The following is a 25,475-nucleotide window of genomic DNA, read 5'->3' as shown; positions in this document are numbered from 1 at the left end:
TTTTTAAGGCTATTGGCAGTATATTCTGATTTACAGGATAACAAAAGTAGATATCCATAAATCCCATTGTAATTTTTTCCCATCTAATATGTGAACACAACAAAATATTTGAACCTGGCTTCATCCAATACTCAGATTTTGTTTTTTAAAATATATGCAAATTAGCGCATATTTAAAAATTAAATTACAGAAAACTTGTAATACATTTTTTTTCTCATCTTAATGTAGGTAATCAACTGGCAAAGTTTCATGGTGATATCTGCTAGTTAAAAAAATTACCCTATTCACCTGTAGTTTCTCGCCTTAAGAGATTTCTCAGAAATGTTGTAAATAATGAATCGGAAACATGGATGGAAAAACTTAGTGATATATTTTAGAACTCCAGCTCAGACAAAATATCGGGATACAAGCTGTTGGCGGGGATGTGGGGAAAAGAGTGCAAATCATGTTCATATTTTTTGGAGTTGTCCTTCGATGGCGAAATATTGGATGGAACTTAAACAATGTATGGACAAGATTTTACAGATTAATCTCCCTTTCACTTTTGACACATTTTATTTGGGAAGACTTAATATGCAAGGTAAAAATAATCTGAATTGTAAAATGTTTAAAATCATGTTACTAGCAGGAAAAAAGGGACTTACTAGGAAATGACTAAAGGTGGAAGCGCCAAGAAAAGAAAATTGGTTTGATGTGATGCATGATACATTATGGAGAAACTGACTTCCACTTGTAGATTTGAAATGGATAAATTTGAGAAGTTGTGGAATGGATTCTTGAAATTTATTCAGCCAATAAGATCAGACTTTGTGTGAAATATAATACCTGAGGCACTCCCCTGTTCTTGTTCTTGCTACCAGTTTTTTTTTTTTGTTGTCTTTTTTTCGTTTTGGGGAAAAAAGATGATGTAGGACAAGATAAAATGTTGTATAATATGACCAAATGTGTATTTATGTCTTGCAACATCAAGAAAAAAAAAACACCTTTATAGCCAATCAGCAGTAGGGGGCATGTCCAATCATGATGGGGGAGGAGAGAGAGTGAGGAAGAGGGAGATTTGAAGAAAGACTGTAGAAAGAAAGAAGGATGAGAGGCATTACAAAAGAGAAAAGGGTATTACGAAAGAGAATAGGTGGTTTTGCTATTTCACAGAACCAAGATATGCTATTGTTGTAATGTTAGCTGTAGTAACAGGACAGTTTTGACTGTCATTGTTTGTCTGGAGCTGCTGGCGACTAACAACCAAATCTTGCTTATATTTACTCATGTGTACTGTATGATCATTTTTTATTGTTCCTTGTTGTTCATTCATCATCTTCGCTTTATTTTTTTCGAAGCATTATTTTGCTTTGCTTCAGCTTTGATAAAGAGACATCCATTCTTTGCCTGTTTGTGCATTTTGGGGGCGGAGCAATGAAGGGAAGGGTGTGTTTGTTTGGGTTGATTTCAGATATCAACAGTGTTTCTCAAATAAGCTCATGTAAAAATCAAGTCACTAAAATGTCAAAATTATTCTGATGGTGATGGTGCAGACGTACTTTTTGGAGCTCTATCAGATAATTTACCTGAAAATTTTCGCTGAAATTTACTGTAGATATTTGGAAAGATATGCAAAAAAGTGAGATTAGTAAGAGTTTTTTTTTTTATTAATACTTTTATTTAGCAAGGATGCATTAAATGTGTCTAAAGTGAGAGTAAAGACATTTATAATGTTACAAAAGATTTGTATTTGCTGTTTTGTTGAACTCAAAGAATCCTCAAAAACAATTATGACAGTTTCCACAAAAATATTAAGCGGCACTACTGTTTTCAACATTGATAATAATCAGAAATGTTTCTTGTGCAGCAAATCAGCATATTAGAATGATTTCTGAAGGATCCGTACAAAGAATACAAGCTCTAAAGCTGGTAGATAGGAAGGTCAATTATTTATTAAAAACAGAAACCATAGGCTATTTCATTGGCTATTTCATCCGGGTTCCTGTGTGAGTACGCTGTGCGCGCTTGGCTGCCGCTTCATATCGGGATTGTTTTTCTGTTTTGTGTTTTTTTTACACTTATAAAAATGGACTTTGAAGTGTCTTCAACTGATGGACTTGAATTGCGATGTGGTTTCTGTGATTCCCGCTGGTGCGCGGAGGTAGTGTGTTACGCTCTGCCGTTTCATCCGACCTAACTTACCTGATTCCTACCTGACCGTATTTGTAGTGTTTTTGCTGTAGACAAAGCGTCTCTGTCGGGAGGATTTCGTGGCGTGCCTGCCGTCACCGCCGGGTGTTCCCGTTTGCTGTTTGGAGTCCTGGAGTTTGAACTCATTCGGGCTGTGTGGCATTCGAGATGCAGTTCGACACGGATTGCTCGTTGTACCCACATGAGGGTCTAACTTTACTCTACCTACTCCACGTTTACTCTGCTGGCCGCCGCTCATTCTGTTTGGACTGTTGGTCAAATATTTGTGCATTTTTTCATCCTTGACTATGCATCTGATGCTGATTCCATGATCATCTATGGTGTTTCATGTGTATATTGTTCTTTCTTGTATTTGTCCTGTTTTTTTTAATGTATTTATGTTTATTGTGAAGCGCTTTGAGCTCGGGAAAAGCGCTATATAAATTAAACGTATTATTATTATCACCACCCTGAAAATCACTTTGGATGAGGCTGCTGAAACTAAACCAGCATTAAGCACATAAGAAACAAACAATTCAATCTGTCGATCTATGACGCACCATTTAAAACACTCAAGCAGTTCTACTCAGACAAAACATGCAGCATTTGCTGAAGCATATGCTATAGCACAAGCTTGTTGCTCTCTTAAGAGAATCAGACAAGTCTCCAGTGCAGACACGCAATTTGTGCGACTAAGCTAATCCTCCAGACTTCCCACACGCTGACCTTCAAGCCTGAAAAACACAGTCTGCACTCTGAAATCAGACAGCCAGGTCACCAGAACCAGAAAGAGGAAAGCAGAAGAGAGAGATGGGCAATCTCGCAGCGAGGAGAAGAGAGGAAGCGCTAATGATAATTCTGCAGAAGTCCCTGGAGCCTGAAGGCCGAGGAGAGGCAGCGTTCTCCCTCAGCAGAACCCATGAAAGAGAGCGAGCGAGAGAGCGGCCAGACGGCAAGATAAGAAGAGGTGAAGCGTAGATTAGCTGTCCTTGCGGAAAGAAACCCAGATTAATACCGCAGACTGACCTCAAGTCCCAAGTTATTTGCACTGCCACATACCGAGGCATAAGAGATAGGCCGGCTCCAGAACGAGTGGAAAAGGTTAGCACTTAAACTAATTAGGTTCAATCTGTGGAGCCAGTGGACTGCTAATGAAGGCAAACTTAAAAGGATCCACTTAAAAAGACAATGCAAGAAAATATTGAGTTTAATTCATTTTTCAACAATAATTTATCAACTCTAGTGCAAACCTTGTCGCTTTTGGATTTGTTTTTCCATCACACCTATTTTTCCTTCTTTTAAACACAAATCTAACTAAATTTAAGGTTTATGCTTAGAATGGATACAAAGAAATAAACACATTTTACTTTTTTAGCTATAAAATGTATTCTGTCCTTCTGGAATTGATTGGATGGAGAAATGCTGATTAAAACAGTAATTTCTTTTGCAGTGTATTCTTCCTGCTATAGCCGTGATTTCTGTCTTTCAAGCAAGCGCTATCGCTTAGCTGCTCGCATGGAAATCAAAGACCTTGTTTGACTGTGACAGACCCCGTGGTGCTGCCGTTTGCTCATCAAACAACTTTATATGGTGGCGACATGAAAGCGTTTTGGATTTGTGTGTGTGTGTGTGTGTGTGTGTGTGTGTGTGTGTGTGTGTGTGTGTGTGTGTGTGTTACGGCCAGACCCCTCCTGATCAAACCCTGTCTGAGAACGACTACATCTCCTCCTACTAGTCAATGAGAGGAAGGGAGAAGAAAGGAAGAATAAAGTGAAAGTGAAAGCTCAACTCTTCAGGCAGGACAAAAGGTCAAACACACAAATGTGAGATGCGCCTGCACACAATGCAATCTGGTACCTCAAATATGACCAAATTTTGCCCTTCTCTTTCACTAATTCACTCTCTTAAACAAGTTCATCATATTAATTAAGTCCAACTAGGCAAATTCCTCCACTGTTCAGCCAATGACAAACATTGAAAATATGTGTGTGGAAAAGCACACTTTTGTTTATTGACAAAAAAAGGAGAAGACGACAAAAAATAACCGGGAAACAAAATTCAAACTCTGATTCAAATTAGTTTAAGTTTGTTTTATGCATTTTCAATGTTTAGACAGATAACCAAGTACACCAGACTATGACAGTGAAATAACTATGGTTAAGTTCGAAACACTATACTACTATACAAATATAGTAGTATGATGCTAGTATGCTATTCTGAATTCCTATTTTTGTCCTGGCTTTCTTTTGTCCATGTCAAAATAAAGTCAATATTATAGTTATGGAAGTAAAAAAATTTTTTACTAAGGCCAATTCATGTTGACTAAATATGACATCATGTCAATATATCCTTATCCCATATATGCAATTGTATAAATATGCAAATCTCACACGTGCACATGTCTATATATCTCTCTCTCTCGCATCCCACAAGCTCTACACTCTTTACTTGCTATTCAGCACAGAGCCGCTGTTCATATTAGATTGTAAAGAGGGACATTTTCAAAAGCCCTTTTTCACACAAAGCGATCTCTTTCAATTGTAGCCTGCAGCCGAGAAAAACAACAAGCTGAATAGACTCGTGAATCAACTCTAAACACATCCACAGACAACAACGGGGGGAAAAAAGAATGGCAAAAACATTGTTTATGCACTTCAGATACAGTTCTTGTTTTAGGAGATACTCTATAATTGTCATACCACACTCAGACATCTTCCTCCGTGTATCTACAGGAAAATGCTAAGAGTGCTAATTTCTATTCATCTCGACGCCCTTGCCTCGCTCTTCCACAGGAAATGCGGGAGTACGTAAAACAGATGCTAGTCGAACAACTGCTCAAACACAGGAGCCATTCCAGTCTCCTCAAGAGCATCTCGTAACAATTAAGGCGACAAATCGTTACCGCAGTCAAGGATTGTGTCAGATGCGGTAGTACTCATGTAAAAAAGGAAAGTGTATTATGTTTGAGAGAAAACAAAAGCCTATTCGAATCAGCTGTAGGGTTGCGCAGTATACCGATACATTGAAAATATCGGTATATATTTTATTTCAAATGGTACGAAATCATGATATTGTACCATTTGGTAAGGTAGGTCTAACAGTAGTATTCAGATACAGTAATCGAATAAAGTAATTAAATGTAAAAGAACACTGGATAGTCTTCCCTGTATAAATTAAACAGATAAATCCTTAAAGTTATCAAAGTTATTTGCTCATCTTATTAATGACAGGTATATTAGGCTGCTGTCACTAATATGACACTGTTACACATGTGTCTTCTTTCTCAACTGTTTATGTTCACTTATTACATGGCTCTGTGGAAAACTTGATCATCCAATGGTGCGTTATTCCCTGATAACAACCACTAAAAACTAACACCACAGACTCATCCGGGTATCTGTCACTCAAGTCGGCGCTATAGGCGTCACAGTTGTGTTCGGTTTAGTTTGTTTTCATTGGACGTGTCTGCCTGTCATCACGTCACGTGTCGTCTTCTCTGTCATTATCAGTTCCTCTGTATCACCTGTGTTTAGTTAATCATCATCATCATCTGTATCACCTGTGTTCTGTGAATCAGTGTAATCTGTGTTTGTATTTAAGTTCAGTCTGTTTTAAAAAAAAAATTATTGCAAGCATACAATGAAAAAGTGTACAATATGTACAACATACGACAATAATCAGGAGTACACTGATGATCAAGCAAATAAAAATTCACCGCTGCTTGAAAAGGAGTTGGATAAAGTTTAACACTTATTGATTCCCCTCTTTCAAACTCTTGATACATTAGTTTACTTCCTTTAATATTATCCATTTTTTTATTTTTTATGTTTTTCAAAACACAGGCTCATATTTCATCATACATTTATACAATATTCTAGGAACCAAAATTTCTAGCTTAACCAACTAATTTTTCTTAATTTTTATAACGTTCAAAATCATTTCTTTAAATTTTTTCCTGAATTGTTTTATATTTCAGTCTGTCCAGTCAGTCTTTGTCTGATCTCTGTTGTATTTATTGCTGCCTGTTTTTATCATTCAACCTTTGTTTTAAAATTATATCCTCGCCTCTGTCTGCCTTCCTGCAACCACCTGTGACAATAGGATTGCTATAGGAACTTTTTTTCCTCGTGGAAGGTTTGCGTTTGGTGAGCTAGTAAAATATTAATACTCAGTCAAATCAATATTTTGTGTACTGTTATTTAATTAGGCCTATGTCTTCCAGTATCATGGACTCGCTCCACATTTCCTCCACAAATGACACGTTTCTTTTGTTGGTCAGGCAGACAATTTTTTTTTTATTGTATGATGTTACTCTATTTTTAGATTTTGGACTTTAATCTAGTTTAAATAAAGGACATGTTCTAGTCTGATTTTAATAGGTGATCTAAACTTGCTGCTCCCTCAAGATTTCTGCTGGTCTCTCTCAAGTTATTCTCTATTTATACTATGGGATTGTTAAATTCTCGACTCTGATTGGTGGATAGATGTTCTAAGATGTTCATAGTTGTACGGCTATAAAGTAGTTCCAGTTTTGTTTGACCGCATTCAAACTCCCTTTAAAGTAAGTCCGAACAACTCGTATTCAATGGAAAAATCTCAGAAAACCTAATGTCTTAAATAACAGATTACTAGGCAGGCATATATTTAAGGATTTTTTGCATCAATGACAATCAAGTAAATTTCTCATGCAGTTCTTTTTATGGCATTTAAATACATAAATTACAAGTATTTAAACACCTAATTTAAAAATATTTACAATATTTTTTTCCCCATTATGAACAAATACTGTGTTACAGAAATTACAATATTATGAGAATATAACCATTGAAATGAATACAATTTTTTTAAAAATCCCCAAATGTAAAACACCAAACATGGGGGTGAAATTACTGAATAATCATGAAAATTATGTAAAAACAAAATATTATATTAATAATATTCGTTTTCTTTATGTAGAGAGTAATTTTTAAAAATGACGTTCTACATAAAGAAAATGAGTATTAGATTATTGATATAATATTTGTTTTTACATAAAAAAAACTGAAACAATTATAATTAGCATAATGACAATGAAACCTGTAGGAAACCTGTATATTATACAAATATACAAATTCTCATTACTGTAATGTCTTTTGAAAATTACTTTCAAAAATTACTTTTCAAAAATTACCTACAGTTTTCATTATGCTAACTATAATTGATTCTGGGTTGTCTTCTCTTTTATTTTGGACTTAAAGTGTCACCACTTGAAGCAACTGAGAAGTAAAACCGGTTCCAGCTTGTTATGTCCAGTTCTGTCTAGTTTAAGGGATGTACCAGATGACATCTGTGAGTTTGGTGTGTTTAAGAGGTTTGTAGCTGATTTGCCTTAAGGTTTGTGATTTTGGTGAGTGAGATCGGCTTTTGTTCTGACCTGGAGCTTCAACACCATAAAGGTGTTCATCTGTCTAATAAGCCGAGCAGGAGAGTGAAGCTTAGCATGGCAACGAGCAGCTGTAAGTGCACACGTGTACGTGTGTGAGGGAGAGATAGGGAGAGAGACACCGAGAGGTGGAAGGGAAGAGGTGTAATGGCTTTTGCTGCAGGTGGTAACAGATGGTTGCTAATGGATGTTCATAGATCTGAATGACACAGACTAGAGGGTGGTGTGATGCACCCTGGAGAAAAAGATGAGCAGAGAGAGAGAAATATTGAGATGGAGACAAGTACAAACCACAATAAAAGAGTACAAGATGTAGATGTACACAAAGTAAAATGGCATTGCTCTTTTAAAGCTCAGATGACTTGATGAGGTATTCAGCTTTGTTTTATTTAAGTATCGACTTCCTCTCAGATGGTTTTCCTAAAAATTCTTTGGAAAAATACAAATATACACAAATGAGTCAGTAGTTGACATTCAATAGAGTACAGAGCGAAATCAGATCATGTAGAAGAATTTAATGACAAATGTTTGAGTTTATATTTAGCTGATTTTTGTATCAATCTAACACATTGAAATCTCTTCTGAAACTAGAGAAGACACGTATGAGACTCTTTTCCTCAGAGAAACACTTGAGAAGCAGGAATCACAGGAATCTCTCATTTAGATATTAAAGCAGTCTCAAGTGGGATTTTGAGACAAATTGAGACAAACCTGTAGTACATCTGAGAGGAATGTGTTTCTTTGATGTCGCAGGTGGATGTTGTAATTTACTAATGACTGCTATGATCTGAACAGGATGCACATGGATCATTTACGGCTATTCAAGTCAAATGTTTTGAGCGGTTCTGTGTGTTTTTTTTATGTGCTATTTTTGTGCAAGGAGACTGCGGCCTAGTTCTAGCGCCCTCCCTCTCCCTTTCCAAAGGGACCGGAGCGCTATAACCGCTTCACCGTGGGCCTGCAGGAAATTGAAAACTAAATTGCTTTTCTTAGTTTTTCTTTCTGTTTTTCTGAGGCACTTAGACTGATGGGGGGGGGGGGGGGGGGGGGGGGGATCGTACAGCTTTTGTTACCGATTCATGTGCGATGTACCAATGAACGCAGAAACTTCAGGCCATCGATACATTTCGTAACGGCACAGTGAGGGAGTAGGTTTACGGCAAGACTACAAATGGAGGGAAGTGCATATAAATAAGTGCGTGAGTGCATGTAGATTAATGTTGTTCTGCATACATTAGCAGCCCCCAACACCTCCTTCCTCTCAATATAACTCCTCCATCTGTCATCGTCATACCAGCCTCCCCCTGACTAAGTAAAAACTGCACCGTATCCTGGAGATTTTCTGCAACAGATCAACAGGAACGGAATATTTTGTTACCATTAGCTTAAGCATGATCACAACTGTCAATTGAACTGATTTTTTTGCCAAAAGGGAATAGCAGTGTTTGAAATGTGGAAAAAGAATAGATTTAAAATAACAGCATTTATGAGATCTTTGTCGGTTAGATATTATAACGCCAAACATTCTAACAATGTAAATCAATTACAATATTTTTATTTTCTTTACCTAAGGTAGGGTAGGCAATGTTTTTCATAAACACTTTTTGTTATAATGGTTGAATCTCTCTCCACATCCTGATAGCAGCAATCAATAATAGAAGTCTCTAAATATATAAAAAAATGACATACTGTATGTTATGTCTGTGGCGTATTTTGGTTGTTTTCTTCTTTTTTTTTCTTTCTTTCATTCTTGACTGTCATGATTCTTAGGTTTTGCGATTGGTTGGTTATCAAGTCAATCATCATTAGTCAACGTGTCGACACCCCTCAAGGAACCAATCAGAACGCCCCTTCTCCGTATAAAGACCCGGAAGTGACGAGAGAGGAGAGGCACGTGTGTTTTCTCTCGTTTGTCCTAGGACTATATTCATAAATATACAAATATGATATATATTTATACTTGTGCATTTATGAATTGTGCTTTGCATTTGTGGACCTTTTTTGTGGATGCAAATTTGGTTGGGCATTTACAAATTATATTCAGTCAATATGAATTAGGTTATAAAAACTTATTTTGTTAATAAGTTACTTGATGAATAAGTGAATTATATTTTTTAAATTAATTTTGATCAATTAGATTTTAGTGGCATAAACTCCTGCATTGCGCATAAGAAAATTTATTTCTCAACTCTCAACCCTGTAACTCAAGAACACATTTCACTAGCAATGATTCACTAGGTTTACAGCAGATGATGGAAAGGATCTCATCAAAGTCTTCTAGGGTTTGCTGGAGCGATGTGGCATAGGTGGAGCTTCCAGCACAATAAAATCACCCGACCAAACTTGACATGTCCTCACAGGGACCAATTGACTGTCTGTCTCCTGGATCACACTCTCCAGGTCCCTGTGGGTGCCATGTTTGTGACACAACTCAAAGGCAAGGCAAGAGTGAACTTCGGGTCACGCTTTCCTTTATTCATCATCGCTCGTCGATCACACGACCAGCCACCAGCCTTGGACTGAACTCTGAGGGGAAAACCACACGAGTCATGACATGACACATGGTCAGGTGATTTGTACAAATGACAAACTGAACTGTTATGATGAATAAAACCGTAGGTAGTGGTTATGCTGCCATTTTAAAATACAATGAACACAGAGAGTCTGCTAAAAGGATGTAGTCAAAAATTATAAATATAATCTTTACTTTGCTACTTTGTCTCTATCTGATTTGTCAGATAGAGACAAACTTTGTCTTTGTCTTTGACTTTGTCTCTATTAGAACAAACAGAAATCTGTGAGAGAAAAAATAACCACCCAAAGACAAAAGAACTGATAAAAAACGCTGTAATGTAGGAGCAATCGCCTTGTGGGCAGCACTGTGTCATATATTCCAGTTGTGGACATGGCAGCCTGCTTACCAGTCTCAGCTTGAGGTTCAGGCTTATTTGTTCAATGATGATGTCATCAGTGACTAGTCGACTTGACTTTAAAAAATGTGGAGTAGTTCAACCAATAGGGTGTAACGGTACACAGAAGTCATGGTTCGGTACGTACCTACGTTCAATTTGCTCCACTTAAACTATATTTAAACATTCAAAGCTTAAGCCCAACTCTCCTCTACTTCATTTTCCGTGTTCTGCACCATACTGTGCGCGAGCCTTTCAGAGTATACTCCTTTATCCGTGAGCGCAGACAGATGCATTTAATGCGTGTGCACTATCTAGAGGACTTGTTTTCAAGCGCTCAAGTCATCCGCACATGCTCTGTTCTTCCTCTGCTCTTTTTCCTGTTGTGGCGAAACAGTAAAGCAAACAGTGTTGCATTACCACGCACACCCCCTTCTGGATTGTATTGTGCATCGCCTGTGACAGACTGTATTCGTCTCTGACTGCATGCAGCGAACCGTGACATCCACACCGTGATGTTTCAAGACAAATTACTAGACTAGATAATTGAATGCACTGTTTTCCTAGCTTTATTTAGATAGATTCCCAATTTGGAGCCATAATTAAGAGAAAAAAATCTCTACAAAGAGGGCTAAAAAAGTCTACAAAGAGATAAACACATAAATTAAACCAATAAAATAAACCCTCCAAAGTTCGAGTCAATTTACTATTTCTAAGCTGACAACTTCAGTCTCAATTTTTGAATGACAGAAACTCCAAAACAGCCCAGACATACACATTATACTATTTTATGGCTCATCAGATTTTAAAGTCTGGATTACTTATTTTCTAAAATGTAATGTTTGTTAGCTTAATTAACAAAAGTTAATATAAAGTGTACACCCTCCCTGTTAATGTGCCCCTACAGAAACACAAAAGCGCTGTGTTGCCCTACTGAGTATTTTCTGGCTTATGAGGCTGATCAAAACCGTCCTCTCATTAGTGAAACAGCAGGAGTAATTAATTGTGTATTTATTTTTAGGGACGACAGAGAGCACGGGACTAAATTTAGCACGTATGAAGATCTGAGTGCCCGGCCAATTAAACGTGGGCAAAGGAGAGCAAACCAAGGTACCACAGTCCAAAAAACAAATTGCGATGTGATGAAGTGCGTATACACTGTTCATTATGACACGCTACAACCACCCTGCTTCCTTTCAGTGTCTGCTTACACAATGTCATATTGAATTACGCGGTGTATACGACGTAAAATTAAGAATTCACTCGGTCACATGTACCCCTTTTCCACCAAAGCATTTTGAGAGCCGGTTCGGAGCCGGTGCCTACTCGCGAACCGGTTCTTTGTGTTTCGACAGCCAAAGAACCGGTTCTCGGCCAGGAAAACTGGTTCCAAAGCGGCACCAACTCTTTGCTGGACTAGAACCAGAGAACCGTTCTTTTACCACCGTGTCATGCTTACGGCGGGGCTGGAGGCGGGTTTAGATGTGTCCTAAACATTTTTTATGACCGCAAAGCCAGGAGAAACATTTGCAGAAACACGATGTAGTCCACCATTGTAATTATTATGCTTGAAGTTGGCGCAAGCGTGTCTAGCTTTTTTTAAATTTTATTTTTTTATTGAAAACATTATGTAAGCAAAGAAGAAAACAGTCAAAATATAGAACAAATAAACGGAAAGAAAAAAAGACACAAGACAGAGGTACATAACTAATCAGAAATGATTACATATCAAAGGAAAAGATTAAAAGACTTACTTATTTCAATTGTTTTTAAAGCCTTCATGGTACACAAGTTAGAGATAATCCCAAAATAATGTACTTGCTAGCGTTTCTGTATGGCGACGTACACAGTGACGTAACGACGTCGTTCGCTGGGCGCTCTAGTCAGTGGGAAAACAAACCGGTTCTGAGAAGGTTCGCAAGTTGAACCAACTCCGAACTAACTTTGAACCAGCACCAGTTCCGAACCAGTTCTTTTTTGGTGGAAAAGGGGTAATGCTGAATCTGCACAACGTCCAGTCAACACAATCCAGTTTGTCATAATAGTCCAAATCAGGGTCAGTCATACACAATCTACATTATCATGTGTGCACACACACACACACACACACCACTAGCCTTTGGAAATGGTGCTTACTAGTCTGTAAGATGTCATTCTTGCAGAAGTTTCTCCCATGAGGAGATTATGACATCACTGCCGCACACACCCGTAAGTGACACAGCGTAAGTGAGGCGGTGTACTCTGAGTTTGATTGGCAGGTTTTGTTCTGCAGTATCAGCTGCTTTGGTTAGCGCAAAAGCAATCCATAAAAGAGAGAAAGAGAGAGAGAGAGAGAGAGAGAGAGAGAGAGAGAGAGAGAGAGAGAGAGAGAGAGAGAGAGAGAGAGAGAGAGAGAGAGAGAGAGAGAGAGAGAGAGAGAGAGAGAGAGAGAGAGAGAGAGAGAGAGAGAGAGAGAGAGAGAGAGAGAGAGAGAGAGAGAGAGAGAGAGAGAGAGAGAGAGAGAGAGAGACAAAGCTCAGCTCAGCTGTGATCCGTACGGCTGCAACACTGTTCTTTTACATGACAGTTTCCCAAGCCCGGCCTTGACATCTGTCACTCACACGTACCACGGTCACAGTAATAAAGTTTTAAGAGCTGCTAAAAATACATGGCGGGACACTAACACACAAACACGAGAAGAAGCAGTCAGACCGTCCCACAGGAGCACCATCTCTCTGAGAGCAGCGCTACATCACAAAAACATCAGCCATTCATGAGGAATCTGTCTCAGATCATTAAAATGCTACTAAATGGGTAAAACTACCAGACAGGAAATGACACGTTTTAGGACAACATGGCCGACTCAAATGCACATCAATTCTCTAGAGTAAAACAACAGAGGCAAAAAAGAAGGAGAGCAGAGAGGGATCTCATTCATGAAACCAATGAATGGAACAATTTATGTATCACGAACGGTTTGAGCAGGACTTTGACACAATTAAATGCAACAATTTACACAGAAATTGAATATGCCTAAAATTCTATGCAACTGTTTACATATAAATGATTTTAAATCAAATTCATTATAAACATAATTCTATGTGGTTACATAAGAAAGATTTTGCTACAAACGATTCAAATTCAGCCAATTCAAGCTAATTCAAAGAGACAAACCAGTTACACAGAAATATGTTATGCATATAATCAAATCAATGCAGCAATATTTACTAAAGCACGGTTTTAAGAACTATTCATTTTATGCACATAATTCAATGCGCTTGTCCATACAAGAATGATTTTACCACAGACATTCATTATGTACACAATTCAATGCAGTAATTTCTGATTTTACGAATACTTACATAGACATTTCTTCTGCTTGTGTGATTTCGCAAACAATTTACCTGGACATTTGCTATGTACATAAGCAAAATTTATATATGTTCTTCAATTTCATATGCGACAATTTATATATGAACTGTTTTACAAACAATTTACACAGAAATCTCTTTGTTGTGCACATAATTAAACACATGGTTTAAATAGAAATTATAGGGATTTACAAAGAAATTTGCAGTGCACTCAGCCAATTCAAAGAGACAATTTATATAAAAATTGTTTTACGAATAATTTACACAGACATTGATTATGCATATAATCAATTCAGTGTGACAATTTATGTAGGACAATTTATGTATCCTTTTTATGAATAATTTACATAGACATTCGTTCTGCTTGATTTTCTGCTCATGGATAAAACCAATGGAAAAATGGCATCCTCCTGGCAGCTTTGGTGAACTACTTTGAACAGACTATGATTTGGGACACACTAATGTGAATCTCAGATATTATTTAGGACAGAGAGTGTGTGAATTGGGGCACAGGGTGTATCTTTCACACTCATTAGCAGTGACCTAAAGAAGCAGGTGTGAATAAACAGGTCGATGGAGGTGTGGACCAGTTTCTGTGCTTGATTCAGCAACATTAATATCGTCTAAAATCTGTAGAACCTAATCTCTAATTTCAATACCATAAAAAAAGAACTAATGAAAAGTATCACAGACTTCCTGGCGATAAGGTTTTGAATTTTGGCTAACAATTTTCATCAATGGCCTTCCCAAATCCTGTCGAATCTATGCACGTTTTTAAAGGGGTCATGACATGGATTTTTAATTTTATTTTAGCACAACAAAAACAAACATCTATGTGGAAAATGTTTGATGACAGATGAAGCAGTCAGCTGTATTGGATCTAACGCAGCTGTTTCATAAAACCGCAAGTAAACGATTTCATAATTCTTTGTCTGTAAATGACTGTTTGGATGTGTTCAAAACACTTCCTAGAGTGCAATAGCGAGGTTAAAAATAATAGGTTTCTTTGCGAACTGTCCATTACACTGTACCTCGTTTACAAAACAATCTGTGGTCAAAATCTCTGAACAAACATATAATCCTCAGATGATATCCATTAAAATAAACCCTCCACTTGTTTCTGACGCTGGGATCCTTCTGAAGTCTGTCTAGACGCAGACAACCTGTTTAACCTGGATTCGTCAAAGTGAACGTTTTTTCACTCTTCTATTTGTCGTGTTGTCGACAGACTCAAGTGCGTGGAGTATGTAAGAAACTGAACGCACATCTGTATACTGTATCCAGTGTAGACAGCGTCAGTGATTATAATGGCTTCTATAGTCATACGCAAAAGTATTTGCCCGAGTGACACCACAGATTCCATAAAATCAAAACAAGAAGTTTTTGCAGCTCGATTAAATAAATGCTTTGTTTATAATAAGGAGGATGTTCTAATCTATCACTCTTACAGGATGTTTTAATGGTACAAAGACCTCTTATGTGTCAAAAGATCAAGGTAAATTTGATTTCTCATGTCATGACCCCTTTAAATTACTGTATTATACCAAAATGAATACTCCATAAAATACTACTAATCCTCGATAAGGTTTTGAATAACGGCTTAAGATTTTAACTATGGCTTTCCCAAATTCTGTCTATGCACTTTTTTTAACAATTTTTTCATGTGTAAAAGATTATGAGATCTCAGCTCATTTTTTGACATTCAAACACTGATTCAATTGTGCAAACAGCCATAAATCACAATACAATATTTAATATCATCTTTGTGCTTCTATTAAACAATGTCAAAACTCATCCCCTCCAATTTTTTATCATGAGATTACAAGACGTCTCCTCATTCCTTTCTTGATTTGCCTTGTTCTACATCCTATGTCCTACATTTCTCACTCTTTCCTCTCGATTTCTCCCGTCTGCAGCTCATTTTGAAATCAATGATTTCAGAACTTCATTTCCTCGCATTTCCTGACGCCTGAAGGGCCGTTCTCATTCCAGGCCCATTTTCTCTCGCTCGCTCTCTCTCTTTCTCTCAGTTGTCGGGAGTCTGCTGGGCTTTGGGTGATGGTTCGGTCTAGTCGCCAGAATATTGCTGGCCCCGTTAGCAGCGGACCCTATCTTTAGCTGTTCGGTCAGATGTCTCATTTGAGCACAAATTTAAATCAGCATCACTTGCATCTTTCAAATAAAAGCCTATTGCACAGAATGCATTGTAATGAATCCAAAATGACGTGTTGTCTAAACAGAATTCCAATTCGATGAATTGCAACATTGTAAACAAATAACTTTTCGTTAGTACATCAAAAGTAGATGGTAGGGATAAGCCCGATTTTTTTATGGTTGTTTATAGTGGCAAAATATCTGCTTTAAATTACTGGTGCCTTCAAAGTAGCATTTGCGCAGTTCTGGGGCCGGTTGCACCAGCTGTGCATAAGTTACAACTTAGCTTAGTTTAGATGTAAATGGGCACTAAGATACAACTTACGCACTACTAAATATTTTTGTGTTGCACCATTAAACTTAGTTGAAGCGTAACTCTATGTTTGTCCAATAGCAGTATTTGAAGGCTGCTATTGGATCATCGAGGCTAAACGTCATATTATGTGACTACGCATTACTTTACGGAGAGTTTACGACCTACTAGCTATGTTCTGCCTTACGAACAAATGGTGCAACGGAATTAAGCGCAGAGTTAGTTACAAACTAGCTAGTAGTTACTAAGCCTCTAGTGTGGACTTTACGTTCCAATTTAAGAAAGAACTTACGAACGGCTGGTGCAACCCTACCCTGATGCCTCAGGCTATGTTTACACAGAAACGATCTGAAGAGAAAACGCAAAAGTGGTGTTGCGTTATCACTTTTTATTCTGCGTTTAGACGATCGTTATGGGGGGGAAATGTGCGTGCATATGGTGACGCAAAAGTGTGTGAAATTCGATGTAGTATGCACTCCAGGCGGCTAGGTGGCAATGTGAAGCACTCCCACACAACAACACCAAGTCCGCACGCCTGCATACAACCTTCCTTCTACTTCTCGCCCTAGTACCGCGAAATCAAAACATGGCGAAGCAAACGGCAAAAAGACTCTTGTACGTTTATCAGAGCTGCTAGGGCAACTTGAAGGTCCGACGTATGGAAGTAATCCGACATGTTGCTTGTTATGGTGCGTTCAAGTCCTCCTGGGAAGTTCGTACGTACAAGTTGGGAAGTCGTGTTTACGACAGGAGGTGCGTTCAAGTCAGTTTCGTCGGAGCAAGATGGCGGTGTACCTTCTTTTAATTAATTACACGAAAATACAGCAAGGTTTGTTAACTTCTTATAGAAAATGAAGAAGAAAGAATGCGCATCAGGTGTGTTTTTATTTTTATGTTTTTAATTAACTTATGAAGCAATGTAAACTGTTAGCATTTTTTGTTGTAATTCATTAACTTGCTGCTTATAACAAGATTAATGATGATCATGACAGTTTCTACGACGAGTATACATTGAAATTCAATTTAAATTTTAAATTTACCGTCAACTACAGACGTTGCATCCATTGATTCCTCCATGTTTCTCACTGACACGCCCCTAACTCGTACAGATCGGGGCTTAAAGAAAACCCCGAGCTCCCCACTGGTATTTACGACATTGTGGTGGCGTTTAAGTGCATTCAACTCGTAATTACGATCTATACGAGATGACTTGAACGCACCATAATTTTCCTGTACTGGCGCATGCCTGTGACGTAAACGCGTACGTGACGAGAGCCACCGTGAGCAGATTTGTGTTTTTACCCTTTAGACGGGAACGTGACGGTGGAGCGTTTTTAAGATTTCTACTCTGGAGGCTGCTTTCACTTTTTTGCGTTTTTAAGCCCCAAAAACGCCGTCGCAGTGTAAACGAAAGGCACATCTGATAAAATATTTTTTACGTTTTCACCCGCGAGCGTCAGTAGAGAGCGAGGAAGAACACTGGGGTCTGGAACAGTCCTTTCGAGTATCTTGCGGGTCTGCATGGCATGACTCACATTCGAGAATCTCAGCTAATCTTGCTCGAATGCCAATTTATGATAAGAAATTCTGAGTGTCTCCCAGTGAAAGACCTCAGGCAGTGTTCATATGCTACTTTTAGTCAAAAGTACTTTACTCACCAAACACATGACTCATTTCTGTAGCTTAATAAACACTCATTTTTCAGCTGGAATTGTCACAATGTGCCTCCATATTCCACATGCTTCAATCAGCCTCTAAAAGACTCAAACCAAAGCAACAAAAAAGCACTTCCATGTCTTCAAAGAATACCATGTTGCAAATGTGCAAAATAACATGGTAGTTTTTTACTGGAATGTGTAAACGTGATGCTCCATTCATCCCAAACTCTCTGAGCATCTTATGTTTGGCTGTGTGGATGTCCTGTGGATTTGAAGAGGGAGCAGATTGGAGGAAGACAAACTCATTACCTGCTTAGTTAAGCAGGCTAATAGAGAACAGTGGGTATTGATAATATTTTTTTAGAAATCTAATTTTTTTTCGGATTAAAAGAGACAGTGGATCGATTCCCCTTTTTAATGTAACAGATATGAGTTTTACACCACGATTATCAACGGCTCGTCATCCTGCTGTGAGAGAGGGATTGTTAGTTCTGCTCACCTCCAGAGCTTTACGTTTTCTTTTCAGCAGATTGGCGATGTCTTCTGCCACCTTCTCCACCAGCTGTTTGGGCGTATTTCGCTCCACGTTAAACTGACTTTTCTTCTCATTATAAATCTGTGGGAGGGCAAAGGGCAAAGGGCAAAGGTCAGGCACACAATGATTTCCTTTGTGATCAATTACATAAAACAATGCACCTCAAAACAATTATATTTTAATGTTTTACATATGAAATTCAATATATATGAATGTAATAATTTACATATTTGCTTCAAAATGTTTTAACACAATACAGGCAACTCCCTCAGGCAATCTTACACATGGCAGGGTCTCTTCATTGTTCATATAATGTGACTATAATTTAATACAAATTCTTTTATAAACTTATTATTTACAGATTTACATTTATTCCACTTTTCATTTGCACATACTACACTTCTATTTTGCACATAACAACTGTACATCTGTACATATCTGTATACATGCAATTCTGTCTATGCTGTATTATCTTGTCTATTTTCTATATTTTTTATTACTGTATTATATTGTATTATATACATTTCTTTGCCTTTTTTATTGTATTATATTCGCTTTTAACGCTCTAATCCATATGCATGCCTGTACTTTTTTTTTTCACCGGAAGCTCCTTTCAGCAAGAAATACTCCTTGTGCGTGTAGACATACTTGGCATTAAATTCATTCTGATTCAGAATTATTATTTTTTTCCCCATTTATCTAAATGACATAAAGTGGCCCCTTTTACCTAAATTCCCAATTAATCTAAGCAACCCTATTTTTTTACTACCATTTTAGTAAGTTCGTAAAAAAGTATAGTACTATCTTAATTAAAATGTTCTAGTAAGTTTAATTGTCAAGTAAATAATTTACTAAAATCATTGCACTTTAATGTTAATGTAATTATATATTAATATTTATATAATTTTAAACATACTGTTTAATATTATACATACATATTAATATATAAGAATCTATATTAAATATTCATAAATATTGTATTGATTGATTTAAATAGCTATTAATAGTATACATATAATGTTTTACATTATATTATAATTTATATTTCATTTATTCACTTAAAGATCTCTTTAAGATTAAGAATCTCTTTTACAGGAGTGTCCTGGCTAAGCTAGGTAGCACAGTATTATATACATCAACTACTAATAAAGCATGCATGCGTAAACAAAATTAAAACATTTGCAATGCAATTACTCATCCTCCAGTTATTGAATAGTATATTTAAAATGTTCCATTATAATACAAAATATACCAAAATAATTTATATTATGTTGTACAAAACATAATAAGTACAATCTTCAAAAATAACAAAGATTAGACTTGACTCTTGAATGGACTTCATAACCACGCAGCAAGAAAATGTAAAGCACTGCATACACAACTGTATCCAAACAGTACATTTAAAAAACAATCAACATAAATTTTAATTCAATTAAACTAAGTAAAATAGAGTTTGAAAAAAAGTCTGGCCACAATCTGATGTGGACCTATGGGTCAGCACTGTTCCTAATGTCAGCGGTTTTCCCAGTGATTTACACACAGAAGGTCTGGTCCTACAACCTGACTCAGCACACACAGTAATCTGAGCCCCTGGGATGCCCACTTATCCCCTCCACCCCAGGGACTCCATTACCCACAAATCCATCTATGTCAAACTGAGGACTAGGCAAAAAGCCAACAGCAATCTCCCTAGAAAGAGGGCTCCGTTTACACACACTCATACAGCAGGCAGAGCATTTAGCAAGGGCTGTGGCTTCGCTGTACGTTCCCCTGTTACCAGATAATGGCTAAACCACAAGCGCTGTATTACGTCAACTTCAGTGAATTGGGGAAGAATTTGGCGGCTGCAAGAAACCATTGCATCGACTAGAGAGGGAGGGAGATTAGCGTAACCTACTTTTAAAACTGTGATACTTTATATTTTTGGAATACAATTACAGAGCCCTTGAAAAAGTCATTAGAGTGTTTGAAAATAAAATACACAGTTATGAAAGATGCTGATCTCATAAAACAAGAGCTGTTCCTATTTAAAGTCAGTACACAAACTTAACGTGATGAAGACTAGTATAGTCTAATACAGGGGTTTTCAAACTGTGGGTCGAGACCCATTTGTGGGTCGCAGATTGGGAAGAGGTGGGTCGCGCAGTCACTATTGGCTGCAGCGAAATTTACGCGCGGCGTTCTCCTTTTTCCAAAGCGCTAGGGCGGTTGCGCTCCGGAGGCGTCTATCGTTGCTAAGCGCAACCATCAGCTGCGCTCTCCGTTACAGCAAGGAAAACGCTTTCGGCATTCTGAAAAGTTAAGATGTTTTTATCTCGATGCGGCGCGGACGCGCTTGGAAAAAACGAGCGCGTCGCACCGCGAGCTTCCATTATGAGCGCGCATACCGCGCGCCTACATTTGAATACGCGATATGTGAACAGGCCCTTAATCTGTCGTCTGTTCAACACAGCGCTATTGTCTTTCAGATATGGTCTTCGTAAGAGTGCGTTGTTTGCATTCCCTCGCATGCATTTTGCTACCTACCAACACAAGGAAAATTTTTATGTAAAACGTATTTCACATGTACACACACGAGGACGAAAGTGTTTTCTGCGCTGAACAACGTGATGAGTTTAACAACACTTGTAGCAGAAATATTAGTATTGAAATTCTAGGTCATGGGCCTACTGTCAAATAAAATAATTTAGAAAATAAAATTATTTGATGTTATATCAAAACTTTGGTTAAGATTAAAATTACTTGATCTTTAATTTCTTCGTGTCTGGGTAAATTAGTTGAGGCAGCAGACAAGAACTACTCGGTATTCTTCACTTTATTTCAACAGCAATTAGGCTGCTATTTTAATTCTACATTATTTTGATAATGTACCATAAGTTTGTATTGCAATTAAACTTGTATGTCTTTCATACTATGACAAGGAGAAAACTGCTCTGAAGAGATCTAACGCCTTCCACCCCACCCCACATTCATGCTTTTTAAAAATCATTTTGGTGGGTCTTGAGATAGATTATTCTTGTCTAGGTGGGTCCTGGAATGGAAAAGTTTGGGAACCCCTGGTCTAATAGACAATGCATTTAAGTCTGAACACAACTACTGTCTCCTAAATGCCAGGAAGGTCAATAACTGCAAAAAAAAGACAGAAAATAAAATAAATTGTGCATGTATATAAAATAATATAAATTGTGTATGTATATAAATTGTATATAATCAAAAAAAAACAATTACTCTATAATATTAGATTTAATATTATATAATATTGTATTTAAAAAATAATATTTATATACACAAATTTAATACCTATGACTTATATAACATGTTGTTTATGATTTATAAGATCCAAGATCACAATATATCCAAAATTAAACAAGAATATTTAATTATGTATACATGTCAATTTTAAACACATGATGCAACAACAATTGAAATTACGGTATATTTATATAACATTGACATTTATTTATAAGGTAATGCAAAGTAGATAGAAGCGATAAATAATCATTCTCATTATAAATTTTGGTATTTTAAATGCCTTTGTTATGTTCAAAGGAAAAGAAAAAAACAATATTTATATATATATGGCCAATGCTAAACTGCCTTTATTGTGACAGTACGTTATTATAAACAAAACAGGTTTAAATTAAATCTGTAAAAAGTTATATTCGGTTAAGTCAGTGTGAAATGCTGGAGAGACTCATGGACTTTCAGGAAGAGAAATTAGGTCAAAATGTGGAGAAAATAATATATTTTGGAGATGTGTGTGTGTGTGTGTGTGTATATGTGTGTGTGTATATGTGTGTATATGTGTGTGTGTGTATATGTGTGTGTATATGTGTGTGTGTGTGTGTGTGTGTGTGTGTGTGTGTGTGTGTGTGTGTGTGTGTGTGTGTGTGTGTGTGTGTGTGTGTGTGTGTGTGTGTGTGTGTGTGTGTGTGTGTGTGTGTGTGTGTTGAGATGGAGGAGGAACAGCAGGCAGGAGGGTCTGCTGTCTGGGTCGGGCCAAGAGATCTAGATGAACTGGGCCAAACACACTCACACCACTGAACCAGAGCGAGCAAGAGCCTATCAAATCCAATATGCTCCCATTGGCAGTCACACATCACATACACATAAGTACATGATGACAGTCTCAAACAAACAAACACAACAGAAACTACCATGATCTCCAATAGAAGGACAGAAGCAGAACACACAGTGTGTTTGTTAGTGAAGAGAACTCGTCCCAGAATGCCAAACTGAGACTGTGTTAGTATAAACACACAGATGGTGCAAGACAAAGAGAATATTGGGAAGATACAGCAAAAAAAAACTCAAATATGATCAGAGATGCTGCTTAGTGCGCACTTCAAGTACATTCAAGTTATTAAAATCAATAAAATGTATACAGGGCTGTGAAGAGGGTTTCTCAGGGGCTTAAATGTAAAAAAGAGACATTATCACTACTGAGTAATTCCAATATAACAATATGTTTCCATACACGTATTTTTATGCACTTTGGGATATAACATAAAAAAATGCTGGATGGAAATGGCAAAATGCCCATAAAAACGTATGCGCTTAATTGAGTCAGATAAACTTTTTATCCGATAAGAAAAGAAGGCGCTTTGAGGCGCAAGTCATTTATTATATACAGTGGTATCTCCTAATGCAGCAACTTCCATTTTTCTTAGTGATATTTAGCATCAGTTTATCAGGAAGTGACGATTTTGTTAGAATTGTAGTCATTTAGGAATGAGATTGCGTGAGTGTTTGAATCGAGACTGCGATCTGTTAATGATTAATCGTGTAATTTATATAATTATTTCTTTGTATGTTACATATACAGTATAACACAGTACATACACAAATATCATATATATTGATATTTGAGTAATGATATTTGATCCTGTTTTCTTTTGTGTTCTACTGTAGAAAGTAAGTCATACAGGATGTGTAAATGATGATAACTTAAATCAGTAAACACTTCAACAGAAGAGACTGTAGTTGCGATTACACTCCAGCAGATTAACTTTCCCACCGACAGCGACTTTCATTTTCTAAACACGAGAGACAGAGCTGCAAAAGAGATTCAATTTGACCTTCTGTGTTATTTTTTTTTTTCAGTCAAAAGATATGTTTGAGGTTTTCTTTTTTTTAACGCGACTGGCTCGCTTCAGAGAGAAAAACGGCTCCGCTTATCAGCCCATGAAGGCGGACTGTTGACAGAGACGGATGCTGCGTCATTAAGGAATATTAGTGGACTCTGCCAAGCAGACAGCGCGCGCATCCCGCCAGGCAAAGGAACAGTTCAATAAAACCAAGAGAGAGAGAGAGAGAGAGAGAGAGAGAGAGAGAGAGAGAGAGAGAGAAACTCTGAGTCAGACAATGCTAAAAGGAAGCAGTCAATGGAAGAAAAAGATATGGCCTCCAGAGATTGGAACGGAGAGATTCGATACAGATGTGGCAAGACAGAAAGGACTAAGGGACTTGAGTGACAAGAAACATACATAACGTGAGCGCTACTCCCGAAGAGGCTGCAGACAACAGACTAATAGAAAAAGAGGTCTATAGATCAAGCAGGATAGGAGCAGGTGGAGAACTTGAACGCCGGAGAAAGAGAGATGGACGTTTGTTGTGAGAAGACGGCCATGATTGCGCTTTACATCAACAAATAAATGCTAGTGTCTTCATTGCTCTACTTTAAGTCAACATAAAATGCTGTGCAAACCATTTTACTTCAACAACAGGACATGTATCTGGGATTAATTGGATGGTACAAAGTGTCTCTGAAGGGGAGTTCAAAAATAAGAGGTCTTGGTGACATCAACTGAAAAGGAAAGTCGTATCAGAGAAAGTTTGATGATGGATTAGATTGAGAAATAAAAACTGAATGCTCAAAAGAACTCGAAATAAGATGTGATTTGTCATCTATGCTGTGATATCTGTCAGGCAATAGGGATTTTATAAAGCAGTTTAACTAGCTTAAACCGCACAACCTCGTGGGTTAACAAGCTTCATCAGAATTTTAAGGTCACAGCATAAAGTTTCTTGTATGTTACTTACTGTAAACTGAGGACTAAATAAACTTATATCATTTTCCCCAGGGCTGCATGATCTTGGGAAAATGTCATATTGCGATTATTGAGGTCAATACCGTGATTGCGATATAATAAACAAATGGTTTCATGAGTCAGCATGCTCGGTTCTCAAGGAAAATGCACACACAGATTAGTGATAATGCTGAAATGTGCATTTCTCAACTCAAAATAGCAACAACAACTAAATGCACAGTGTTTTCAAATTAAATAATGACATCTTTGCATTACTGCAAACGTGTTATTGTCTCAATAGTACAATAGTATAAAATAAATGGAACAATAAATAAGAACATTCGTATGCTCATGAAAATAAGATATTTTGAACATTCTGTCAAACAGACATTTAAGCATGAAGCAACACATGCTGTGTCTGAACTCAGCGTGTGGATCATTTTAGGTGTAAGTGTATTGTGATTGTCAAAACATTTGGTAACAGAATATTGTCAAGTTTACTGACAACTTGTTACCATGTTTACATGGTACAATGACTGGTATGCTACTGTTTTTATTATTGCTTGACATAAAATTTCACGATTTTAATTAAAATCTTGTGATTTGATTCCGATCTTGAATATCGATTCATATGGATAAATATAAGGTATAGAAGATACTTGTTAATTAAAAAAAAAAAAAAAAAAAATCTCACCTAATGCTGTAAACATACAGAAAGCCCTGTCAGATGGTATTATTATTAAAGGTTAAAAAATAACAACTCAACTGTGTTTTTTACTAGGCTATAATAACAACTTTACAATATTTTAATGATACAAGTAAAAATATAATAAATATTTAATATAGCGCACATATTGGCAAAATACTTCTCTCTCTATATATAATTTGTCTAGCCAACTAACGTGCTATTCGGTGATGGTCAAATGGCTTTCCTGA

The 25,475-nt window shown here is 37.1% G+C and overlaps 1 protein-coding gene across 2 annotated transcripts in view; it reads right to left on the bottom strand.

Annotated features, from left to right (window-relative positions):
* The window catches only part of cacna2d2a (calcium channel, voltage-dependent, alpha 2/delta subunit 2a), a 236,826-nt gene that overhangs the window by 156,184 nt on the left and 55,167 nt on the right, over positions 1–25,475 (bottom strand). For both annotated transcript variants that reach the window (XM_077197787.1, XM_077197786.1), the window contains exon 3: positions 18,475–18,591. In XM_077197787.1, the coding sequence (XP_077053902.1) occupies positions 18,475–18,591 (117 nt within the window). The remainder of the gene's footprint in view (positions 1–18,474; positions 18,592–25,475) is intronic.

Source organism: Siphateles boraxobius, unplaced genomic scaffold (genome assembly GCF_051911475.1).
Source record: "Siphateles boraxobius isolate OS27281-9 unplaced genomic scaffold, OSU_SipBor_1 41, whole genome shotgun sequence".
NCBI lineage: Eukaryota > Metazoa > Chordata > Actinopteri > Cypriniformes > Leuciscidae > Siphateles > Siphateles boraxobius.
The sequence above is the reverse complement of the archived record's forward strand: the minus strand, read 5'-3'. Positions and strand labels throughout refer to the sequence as shown.